The following is an 11,640-nucleotide window of genomic DNA, read 5'->3' on the forward strand; positions in this document are numbered from 1 at the left end:
CTGGAAGAACACCAGCGGCTCTGCATTGCACAGACTTTTATTGCTTTTCCTTTGTAAACAGTGAAGCGGACCCAGAACCCCAGCGACCACTGACCAACCACATGAAGGACGTGAAGCTGGCGGAAGGGAACAGTCTGGTAACCATAGCAATAGGACTCCTCCTCCTCCCTCAGAGCCAGAAATAAATTTAGTAACAGCAACATGGAGGTTTTTTTTTGTGTTTTCGTGTGACAGCAGTGAGGTTGGGTCAGAACCAGGGACCAGGATGTGAAGAACAACTGTGTTCCTGTGTAGACCGTCAGAAAATGGTGTGTGTGTTTGTGTTTGTGTGTGCGTGTGTGTGTGTGGTCTTCTGGAAGCCCTGGACCTGGTCCTTGCATGGTGAAGGTCTGCGGTGGAGGGGCGGTGACGGTGTGTGGACAATATATTACTGGTTCATAAGCACTTCTGAAAAAAAAAAAAGGAAACACACACACAAGCGTGACCCCCGGGGGGCAGTGCATCATGGCGGCGGCCTGTCCTGGTTGTCCCCTTAGACGTTCACCCTTCCTGAGTGCAGAAATGGCACATGGCCGGTTTGTCCTCTAGATGTTCCCGCTGCCGACGCAATCCCCTCGTCCAAGGAAGAGGGGATTCTTCTGGCGGTGCCAGCGGGCCCGCCTTAGCGGCTGGACTTCATCTTCTCCAACCTCTTGGTCAGGTGGCTGTTGTTGGACTCCAGCTCCTCAACTTTGTCCAGCGCTGAGCGCAGCTGTTGGTTGACATGAAAACCAGAGAATCTGCTCAGGTCACCTCGGCAACAATGACGTGCTTCCCTTTGGAACCTCACTGTTAGTTAACTTAGCATGAATAAAATGTTAGCCTAGCTCAGTACACACACACACACACACACAGAATCTACCATCATGTTAGAGAAGAACTGTTGATAAAGTACAAGATTACGACACTTTCTGAATCTCCTGGAACTGGTTTTAAACTGAAAACCACAAATTTGGTATTTTAATCCAGAAGATGCAAATCCTGACTGGAACAAAAAACAAACAACCATTCACCCTTTCATTGACACGTCAGGAGAATTTAGAGTCTCCAATGAAGCCGTATGTTTCTGGCCTGTGGGAGGAACCCGGAGAACCCTGAGGAACCCCACGCAGACCGATTTTTGGGTTATTTCCTGAGAGGGACGGGGAAACATTTCTACCTCCCTCTGCAGCTTCCGTCTCTCCGCCTTCAGCTCGTCCTCAATCTTCTCTGCGTTTTCTGCCGCCGACTTGTATCGAGTCACCTGGCCCTCCAGCCGAGTCACCTGAGGACCAACGACGCAACCAACGCTTCATTCTTTGTTATTGTTTTCTCTGTTAGATCTGTCAACCTTGGCGGTACTCACGTTCTGCTCCAGTGCAGTCACTTCCTGTTCAGCCTTGGCCAGCTTGAACTTCATGTCGCTGATCTGCCTGCTAGAGTCTCCTGCTGGGCGACAGGACAGTGTTCAGTGAGAGTCGGGGGCAGCGGCGATGAACGGCGGCGCCTACTGGGACTCACGCTGCAGCTCTGCCAGCCCGGGGTCACTGCCGTTCTCCAGCGGTTCCCTGTCGGGGGTCGAGCCACCGCCGTTCTTCTGGGTTCTCTCCTCCAGCTGGGCCTTTAGCTTCTTCACCTGCCGTAGAGATGCAAGAGGAGCACTGCTACCGCTGGCCGCTAACAGCTCACTAACACTAGCTAACAGCTAAGGGCTATTAGCCATTGGCAGTCTTGATGAACAACACATATCTGCTGCAAGTTAACTAAAAACTATGATATTTTGGAAAGCAACAAGCTAATGGCTAAGTGCTGATAGCTAACAGCTAAATGATATTAGCAATAGGTTTAGTGTCAAAAGAGAACGGGTATCGGGTACTAGGTATCTAAAAAGTCATTTTGTATTTGGAAACCACCCAGCTAATGGTTAAAAGCTAATAGCTAACAGCTATGTATTTGCTTCTAGCTATTGGCTTAGTGTCAACAAATAACACATTTCTGCTACTAGTCAACTCACAGCTGTGTCAGGTTGTTTTTGAAAACCACCTGGCTAATGGCCAAGTGTTAATGGCCTGTGTTAAACTGCTTCTAGCTAATAGCTAACTTCTTCTCCTTTACGTTACCTGCTCAATCATTCTTTCACGCTCGTCCACCAGTTTCCTCAGACGGATCTCTGCGAGGGAAGGTGCATTTGTAAGGTGGGAGAAACAAAATAAAATAAAAAAATCCATTAACATACCGGGGTGGGTGGAGCCAGGTGCAGGGTTGTCGGTCAGCAGATGCATGCGGCAGTGCACTCATCTGTTAATGTGTGTGTGTGTGCGTTAGCATGCAGGGGTGCATAAGATCCACCACAAACAAGTGCCATTTCCAGTGGGCATTCCTGCTTCAAGCTACATCTTTATTCTTTCATTTATTCGTTCTTCATGACGTTCCATCGAGCAGCAACAAAACTCAAAACCATAAAATCGCCGCCGGGCACAGGCTCCCCCCTTCCCCTGCACAGTGAACAACAACTACTAGCGTGCATCGGTTACAAAAGGAACACAGAGCAGGGCGGAGCAGCTGAGTAGACCGACTCTGGAGGTGAAAGGGCCAAGGGCTCCATCCTGGTGTACATTACCAATGGTCCACCAAGACCAATGTTCCCATAGAAGAAAGAATCAGACCCGGGACTTAATTAAAGGAGTAGAAGCAAAGCATACAAGTCCAGCTACTCCCAAGGAGAACTTCATCCTCAAAGCCTCTGGCTCTCTTCAGAGAGAGCCCACCTCCTGGCAGTTCTCCCGACTTCTCCTCCTAAATCTTGTTATTAACACAGGCATCCCAAACCCTTGTTGGAGATTGAAAATTGTGGGATGGATTCCAGGGGACTTCCATTCAGTGATGTCATTATCTGCATCAGCAGTCTATTCCATACGTATTAAATATAAATGTTTGTAAGAAACAGCTCCTGGAAAAGGACACCTTCTCATTTCAATGTTCTACTTTTTGAATGAATATAGGAATAAAGGTATCCGTGAACATATGATTGAAGGTATCATTGAACATATGAATGAAGGTATTGATGAACATATTATACAGCAGCAGCAAAGACAATAAAGTGATACCAGCGAATGACTACTGGTATACTACAAGACGACTGAGACAAATTAGAGGATTTAACAAAACAGCTAAAGGCTACCCACTGCAATCCGAAAGGAGGTTGTCCGTTGCCGATCGCAGGTCTGACCTGCTCCACATGCAGCCAAACACATCTGAGGGGGTTCCAGGGCTGATGGAGAACCCACCTCACACCTCCAGAACCCCAACAGGGCTCTAGGACATCTTACACTCCTCCCTGCCTCTGCCTTTCTTGCCGCTCTTCTTCCCGGACAACGAAGGCTTCCTGCCTCCCGTCTGATTTGGAGTCATGGGTGAAACCGGTGGAGTGGTGTCTCCTTCCTCCTTCACCTCCAGGCCTGCAGAACCTCCCCTATCCTGGTTCCTCCCTGCGGTTCCAGAAGGTTCTGGGTCTAGGGTTAAAACCCCATCTTTGCTCTGGAGCGGGCCCATAGAGAACACAGCGTCTTCGTCTCCGCCGGCACCCGGATCTCCTGCTTGGTAGCTGTGATCTCGGGCATCGTCAAGGATGGCCTCCACGCCATCCTCCACCTCCTCCTCCACCAGATTCACCTCCACGCCCTCCTCCTCTTCTGGTGTCGACTCCACAGCCATCTCCACATCCAGGTCGTCGAAATCAAATGACTGCCCTTCGCCTTCTCTCTCCGCTTCCTCGTAGTCCTGCTGGTCCTTACCAATGTTTCTATCTCCTGGTTCCTTGGTGGCTCCTCCATCTTCACACTCAGCTGATTGTTCCACCAGCTCGGGTGGTGCCTCCTCCAGTGTCTGGACGGGATGTGGTTCCCTTGGGCATTTCGGGTTCTCCTCTTGGTTGGGGAACGATTCAGTTTTCTGAAGGGACATCTCAGGTTCCGCAAAATTTGTGGCTACGCTAACATCCCTGTTTGGCTCTGGACACTGTGAGATGTTGTGGCCATCTCCAACCTCCTCCTCCACTTCGTCAGCTGGAACTTGGATGGTTGGTCTGACAGAGGGTTCTGGGCTGGAACCAGAGCCGTCTTTTTTCTCGCCACCAGAGCCTTCTGCGGGTTGACCCTCCCCTGGAACCTTCCTTCTCGCCTCAGCCTGGGACGTATGTTCTGATTTCTTCTCATCAGCATCTTCTGGTTCCGATGAACAGGCGTCACCTTGGGCTGTAGACTTCTCTTCATGGGGCTCATTGCCAAGGCAATCAACCACACAGAGGTCGTTCTCCAGGTCCTCTGTGAACTCTGGTTGTTTCTGATCTTGATCCTCAGGTTCATCTGACAGAACCTTTTCTGGACTCTGCTCTTTGCCCTCTCTGTCCGTGACTCTGTCTTCTGATTCATCGAGAACCTCGGAGGTGGAGGCGTTCTGCACACTTTGGGTCCCCTCCTCATCTCCGATGCAATCCGGTTGGTCTAAGGGAGAAAAGATTCCTGCATCATGCTCCTCCTCTCTCCTTGCCTCATCCACTTTTGGTACCTCAAGCGTTTCATCAGGAGAAACCGTCTTCTGGGTTTGCTCTCCATTCTCCTGAGGATCAATCTTTGGTTCTTTTGGTTCTTCAGATAAGTCAGATGACGCCTGCAGAACGTCCCCTTCCTTTTTCGCGACTCCACCCATTTGAGATTCTTCAGGTGCTTCAACAGGAACTGTTCTGTCCTTTTGGTTCACACTTTGACCCAATTGATCGGATTCTTCTGGTCTGTCGGATTCAGAGGACGATTGCACTGCACCTTCACCTTCATCTGTGACTCCATCCTTCTGCTGCTCTTGAAGAGTTTCACCAACGGACCCTTTTTCCAAACTGTGTTCCTCGTTTGTTTCGTCTGTAATGCGTTCCAGGTTTGAAGTATTTGGTTTGTTGGAGTCAGAAGAGCTTTGTCCTTTGTCTCTGTCCCCATCCTCAGCTTCATCCATCCTGGGTTTTTCATGCTGTTCCAGAAGTTGATCTTCTTCCTTGTTTTCCATGATAGCTTCTGGGTATTCACTCTGTTCCTCTGAGTGAGAGGAGGCTTGTCGATCATCTCTGGCCTCCTCTGTCACTCCGTCCATCTTTGCATCTTCAGGCTTTTCACTGTCACGTGTACGAGACTTTGGTTCTTCCTGTTTGTCGAAATCAGGAGACATTGCCTCTGACTCTCCATTCCTGTTTGGGACCCCCTCCATCTTTGTATCTTGGACCTTCTCAGTTTGGTGATCCATTGCAGAACTGCGATCGCCATTCGCCTTTCTTCTCTTGTTGATTTCTTGGTCCTCCTTCTTCTCCTCATTGGACGCTCCTCTCTTTTTTCCCTTTTTCTTTTTCTTCTTCTTCTTAGTGGCCTGAGGAGGAGGGGGCTTACCCGACTGATCATCTTCCTCCTCATTCCCTTGACTCTCTGTTGGCGGCACGGACCCATTCGATTCTCTGAGGTCTTCCGCCACCTCAGGACGGGAGTCCATCTTCATCGACTTCCTCTCCTCTGCCTCGTCCTGTTTGATTCCTTCCTCCAACGACAGTTCTTCAGAAGGCTCTCCACCTCTTTCTGCTGCACTTTCTCCCGGATCTGTTCCTTCATCAACATTTTCCTCAGAACTAGTCACCGTCGTTTCAAACCCTGGACTGAAAACTCCATCTTGAGAAATCTGTCTTGTTGGGCGGTTCTCCCTGCGGGATCCATCGCCTCCATCTGGACCTCCTTCCCTCTGTTCTTGGTTCTCATCGGACCTCCTGACATTAGTTTGACCTTCTCCCGGTGTTTCCTCCTCTCCTCTACTTCTGGACTGAGTGTCCTCTGTGCTGCCTGAGAGATCATGGAGAGCAGACGCTGATGAAGGCCGAAGGACCGATGGGAGACACCATTTATTTCTTTTCAAAGAAAAGCGCCCCCGATCAAAGGGAGATGTGGCAGCAGAAGTCAGAGCGAGGCAGACGGGTCCAGACGACCCGGAGAAGCCAAGAGGAGAGAAGGAATGCAGGAGGAACACCGGGGCGAAGCTCTTGATCCAAAGAACCTCGGTATGCTTTCAGCCCATCTAAGAGTCTAAATGAATCAGGAGGCTCACAGCGGGGCGGCCCTCGCGGCGCAAAAGACACCACTGGAGTTTTGATCTCAGATGTGAGGCGTTAAGATCACAAGGGGAAAACACCAGAAGCCCAGATGTTAGTGGTGAAGAACGTCGGCGAACAGAGAGGAAGGATCCGCTGCAACTACACACTAAACTTAGGAGGCAGCGCCCTCTGAACCAGAGGTTCCGGATGCCTGGGATTGGTTCCATGTGTGTGTGTGTGTGTGTGTGTGTGTGTGTGTGTGTGTGTGTGTGTGTGTGTGTGTGTGTGTGTGTGTGTTGGGGACAGGTTATCATGGGAAAAGTCAATTCTACCTAAAAGTTTACAGAAGAACTTTTATTTTGAAGGGCACAGCAGGAAGCAGCTCGCTCCAAACTCAAGTGTGACTCTGGCCTCGTTGGATTTGGGTTTAGAAAGCAGGTGTGATGCCTTCAGGCGAGTTAAAGAAGCAAGAAATGACCTTCAACTCCTGACAACTGATACTGAACTGATGTTTCAAAACTCAACTTCAACTTTGTAGTTGGAGTTCCAGAGTCAGAGGGGTGGAGTTCATTCTGGGATGTTCAGCTAGAAGTTTGGCTGCAATGAAACATTGAATGCAGGTCGCTCTTCCTCTTCTTTCCCACAGGGGTCTCAACAGCCAATCATCTGCCTTTATCTAACCCTTTCTTCAAACACCAACTAACTTCATGTCTTCCATCCATAAACCTTCTCTCGAGTCTTCCTCTGAACCTCCTGCCTTGCAGCTCCCACCTCAGCACCCTGCTCCCCAGATCCTCACCACCCCTCTTCTGTCCATGTCTAAACCACCCCTCTTCCACCTTGGTCTGACTTTATCTCCAGAGCATCTAACATGTGCTGTCCCTCTGATGGACTCATTCCCGATCCTCTTCATCATCCTCACTCCCAAAGAGAACATCCATATCTCCATCTCTGCTGCCCCCTGTCTTCTCCACAGTGTCTCCAAACCAAACCACAATGGCTGCTCTCAACTCCGTCTTCTACACCTGTCCTTTCATACTCTTTGCATGACCTTGACGTATCCTGACACTTTTCTCCACCCATTCTAACCTTCTTGCACACGTTCCTCCACCTCTTCTCCACACTCTCCATTCCTCTAGACTGTTGAACCTCGGTACTTAGACCTCTCCACCTTCTTCATCTCCACCACCTCCACCTGGGTTCCTCTCATTCAAAAACATGTATTCTGTCTTGCTAATCTTGATCCCTCTCCTCTCCAGAGCATACCGCCACCTCTAGATGTTCTTCTGCCTGCTCCCTGCTCTGACTACAGATCACATCTGCAAACATCATGGTCCATGAAAGCTCCTGTCTAACCTCAATTGTCCATCACCACTGCAGAGAAGAAGGGGCTCAGAGCTGCTCCCTTATGTAAGCTAAGCTCATCTTAGTAAGAATGGGAGTGGAAATCAAAGGTCAAACAAAGGTCAAACAAAGGTCAGGGGGAGGTCAGATCAGACAGAGATCCGAGGTCACAAGTCACAGAGGGGTCAGACAGGTCAGATAGATGTCACACAGAGGTCACTGAATCCATGTGCAAACTGCTGTGGCATCAGACAGCACTTGCTTCGCCATCTCTTTCAGTGCACAACGGGTAACCGTACAGGGACAAACTGGTTAACCAATGGTGGTGATGAAGATGTTAGTTGAGGGAGCAGTGAGGGTTTGTTGTGTGACCTAAAATGGTGTTGTGATGGCGATGGACTGCGGCGGTGGATGCGTGGGATCGTCTGCGTTTGGTGTGTAGTTACAAGCGGCACATGGTAGTTAGAGAGGCAGCAAGCGGGTGGTGAGTTTCTCCCACAGTGACCCGAGGAGAAATGTTGGGAGGTTTGATTTGTTTATTTCGTTCTTGGAGAAACTCCCCACCGTGGTCAGAGCGGAGGCCGTGCAGCAGCGGGACGGTATGCTTACCCAGCATGCTGTTCCCTTCTGGCAGGGCGTCGGGAGCCGGTCCCATCCCGGGGTTTTCGCTTGGCGCCGAGTCGCCCTCTGTCCCAACGCCGTCACCGTTGACCTTGAGGTCGGGCCCCAGCACGATTCCGTGTTTCTGGAAAACACCAGAATGCAACATTTGAGAAAAAAGACGGGGTTCTGCAGGTTCGATCTGACTTCCTGTGTGATGAACTCTAAATGGAGCAAACATGTCTACAAGTCATAACGGTTCAAAATATGTTTTTTAAGTCTTTAATTCTAAGGTTTATATTTTCCAATATTGTTTCGGTCCTCCCAGAATAGGAACTTTATGTTGTACTTCCTGTGGAGGGCCAACAACAGTTGCTGGGTACCTTCAGAACATCCTTCAGCGCCACGACCTCCTCTCTGAGCTCGTCGCGCTCGATGCGAATGGCGTCCGAATATTCTTTCTGGCGCTCTAAGGCCTGGCGGGAGGCCGTGGGGGGTTTGGGGGTCAGGTGGAGGTAGACAGAAGAGAGGAACAGCAGTGCAGGCAATGAGGAGGAAGACATGGAGTTTCATGCTGAAGGCAGGAAGTGTGGTGAAACCGCAGATGTACCCCAATTTTTTTCTCCTTCCACTCCAGCGTCTCCTGCAGGTCAGAGATCTCCCGCACTGACCCGTCCTGCTTCAGACGCAGCTGGCGGATCTCCTGTCCCCCGGGAAGGGAGCGAGGAAGGAAGGGAGGAAGGTGAAGGAGACAGGAAGTGAGAAGAAGAAGTTGGGACATGCGAGGTTGGACATGCGAGATTGGACATGCGAGTTGGGCTGGGCGTTGCTGTGTTTCTACTGACATTCAGTAGCTCCTCGCTCTGTTTGAGCGTCTCCTTGGCCTCGCCGAGCTGGAACTGGACAACGGCGTGGGCGTGCTTCTCTCGGTCCAGCTCCTGCCAGGACGAAGGAGCACCCGGGATTAAAAAACGTCATAAAGACCATAAAGTCCTGCTGTGACCCCTAGAGGTGATGACGATTGACACCTTGTCAATCGTGATCCCCAATGCCTATTTTCTGAACCGATCACGGTGCCCATTACCTTGGCCTTATCCTCGTACTGGCGCCGGGATTCGGCCAGCAGTTCCTCCAGCTCCATTAGTGAGTCCTTCAGCGTGTCCACCTGGTACATCAGGTTGTTCTTCTCGTTGTCAAGCTGGGCGTTGGACACCATCGCCTTCCGGTACTTCTCCTCCACCGCCGCCAGATCATCCTGACACCAGAAGCAGCGGAGTGTTAAAGTCGGCAGCTTCACGTCAAACAACCCTCCACCCCTCAGCCAATCAGAACATGCGGTAGGCGGAGTTGTTTCGGCCACAGGAGCAGAGTGTGCCTCGTATGCAGACGATGTCATGAATTACATGACGAGAGTTTTTTGCTGCGTTTCTGTTTTTAATCCCCAATTCAGTGTCTTCTTACTCTTACATCGACGGGTCTAAAGCTCATCCCAGGATAACCTCTGAGGGTTGAAGGAGGTAGGAAGCGACAAGCTGCATGCAAGGAAGAATTAACACCAGGAGGAATAAAAGACAGGTCAGAAGGGAGGAGGGATCTGGTTTTAAGGGCCATTCTGGATTGATTATAATCATGTTGGTCTTAGCGCAGATCCGTCTGACCGCTGTGTTGGAAAGTACTCCTCTCAAATGTAATCTTGGGCAAATATTTAAGAAAGCCTATCTGCTGGATGGGGTTTTGTTTTTTTCTTCATCTTGTTGATTTATTTATTGAAAAACGGATCTGTCCTTGAATAACCGTAATAACAATATATTAGCCTTAATGTGTCTTGTCAAACTGCAGAAGCTTCAAACATCTTGTGCAGCTTTGACATGGTACTTGTGTACCATGTAGAAACCCCGGTGTGTTGGAGGCACAATTTGTGTTTTTGCTTGGGAACAAATAATGACGATTAAAGACTAGTGGAACCATCCTGCTGTTGGACCGAGAATACAAGTAGAACCGAGGAGCGGCTCTGGTTCCGGCTGCCGGTACCTTGGCCTCTTTAAGGTTCTGACTGTACTTGGTTTCCACATCTTGAATCTGATCCTTCAGCTCGTGGATCTCCTGATGAGAGGGAGCAGAGGGAGTGGGAGGCAGAAAGAAGGGATAGCAGTGTCATCAAATACAAGCCAAGGATGGAAGGAAGAAAAGAAGGAGGCAAGGAAGGAAGGAAGGAAGGAAGCAAGCATCCTTGCCTTAATCTCACAAAGTGTTTCCGTACCTTAAGGAAAACCCTTCCTCGTCCCCCAAAATTAACTTACTGGGCTACAGCCATCGAGCTGTTAGGTTTATTGAGGGCCCATGAGAAATGACCCCGAGAAGTTACATTGGAAAATCAATCACTATCTGAATCAATCAATCAAGAGATCGATCAATCAATCCCTACATCCGAGCCACAAAATTCTCTGAATCGTTATAAGCCACGGTTGGAGTACAATTCAGACCTGGAAGTGGAATCGCCCCGAACCCCCCACCTTGATTTCTCGTAAGGATGTCTCGGCATCAACGGTGATTGACGTGTCGCCGCTCCCTCGTCGAGACGACGTCCCGCCCCTGGAGGTCAGCGTGGTCGCCGTCAGAGCCGATGGCGGACGGGAGCCCTGAGTGACAGCTGAACCTGAGTGGATCATCTCATGAGGAAAGAGGAACTATCGGATGATGCGACAAGCTCACCTTCTCCAGGTAATCCCGGTCGTCCACCTGTGGACACACACACACACACACAGAGGTGAGAGTTCACACTTGGACAGCAGATGTCTGAGCGCACACTGACATCCAGAAGGTCTTCAGAAGGAGGTTAACAAAGGAACGCAGCAGGTCACCAAGGGACCCAACAGGTCACGTAAGGAACCCGGAGAGTCCCCATAGGAACACAGCAGGTCACGTAAGGAACCTGCAGGTTCTGCCGGCATGTCACAACCTGAAGAATGTCCGCCCCCATAGGATGCTCTCCTCCAACATGCAGCGATCACACACTTGAAGAACATCACTGAAGGAGAACTGGCCAATGAGCGAGCCAGCTCGGGACTGCAGGGTTAGCACTGTTATGCACCTTCTGCCCCCGTCTGCACTGGTCCTCTACTTGTTCTCCAGCCTAGGCTCTCTCTATGATCTCCAACCTGGGTTCTCGCCACGTTCCCCTGCCTGGGTTATATTAATGTTCTCCTTCCTAGGTTCTCCTAGGCCTACTCGGCATGTTGAGAAGCCATTCCCATTGCCAATCACCACAATCACTTTTTTAACAAGGCAGTGATTACCAAGCGGCCCTGGGGCTGGGCGCCATGCGTCCACACAGGAACCCGGGTCACTCACGTCAGAGAGGGCGGGGACGGTCACGTCGTCCAGGTCCCTGGAGAGGCCGCCGCTCCTCAGGATGCCGTCCTACGGGGAGCGGCGGGGCCACAACACATGGTTTCAGCAGGGAACCAAAGCGGCGGGCCTCGAACCCGCGGCCCAATCAATCCGACCAATCCAATCAATCGCCACGCGGAGCGTCACCCGTATCCCCCACGGGAGCTAAT

At 50.5% G+C, this 11,640-nt stretch overlaps 1 protein-coding gene across 23 annotated transcripts in view; it reads right to left on the reverse strand.

The window, feature by feature from the left end:
• Window positions 1-21: 21 nt before the first annotated feature.
• Window positions 22-11,640, reverse strand: part of lrrfip1a (leucine rich repeat (in FLII) interacting protein 1a) — a 24,870-nt gene continuing 13,251 nt past the window's right edge. For 6 of the 23 annotated variants that reach the window (XM_086145478.1, XM_086145475.1, XM_086145474.1 and 3 more), the window contains 10 exons: window positions 11,432-11,500; window positions 10,793-10,819; window positions 10,594-10,719; window positions 10,112-10,183; window positions 9,165-9,335; window positions 8,926-9,018; window positions 8,691-8,783; window positions 8,464-8,556; window positions 8,090-8,225; window positions 2,397-5,888 (listed from right to left, as the gene is read on the reverse strand). In XM_086145478.1, the coding sequence (XP_086001604.1) occupies window positions 3,334-5,888; window positions 8,090-8,225; window positions 8,464-8,556; window positions 8,691-8,783; window positions 8,926-9,018; window positions 9,165-9,335; window positions 10,112-10,183; window positions 10,594-10,719; window positions 10,793-10,819; window positions 11,432-11,500 (3,435 nt within the window). In that variant the 3' untranslated portion in view covers window positions 2,397-3,333. Of the gene's footprint in view, window positions 752-1,198; window positions 1,304-1,384; window positions 1,465-1,539; window positions 1,655-2,138; window positions 2,189-2,396; window positions 5,889-8,089; window positions 8,226-8,463; window positions 8,557-8,690; window positions 8,784-8,925; window positions 9,019-9,164; window positions 9,336-10,111; window positions 10,184-10,593; window positions 10,720-10,792; window positions 10,820-11,431; window positions 11,501-11,640 lie in introns of those variants that run through there. The other 17 variants (XM_086145485.1, XM_086145484.1, XM_086145482.1 and 14 more) reach the window with 10 other exon arrangements.

The sequence above is a fragment of the Fistularia commersonii genome, chromosome 4 (genome assembly GCF_037954325.1).
Source record: "Fistularia commersonii isolate RoL2024-O1a breed Wild chromosome 4, RoL_Fcom_v1.0, whole genome shotgun sequence".
NCBI classification, from domain to species: domain Eukaryota; kingdom Metazoa; phylum Chordata; class Actinopteri; order Syngnathiformes; family Fistulariidae; genus Fistularia; species Fistularia commersonii.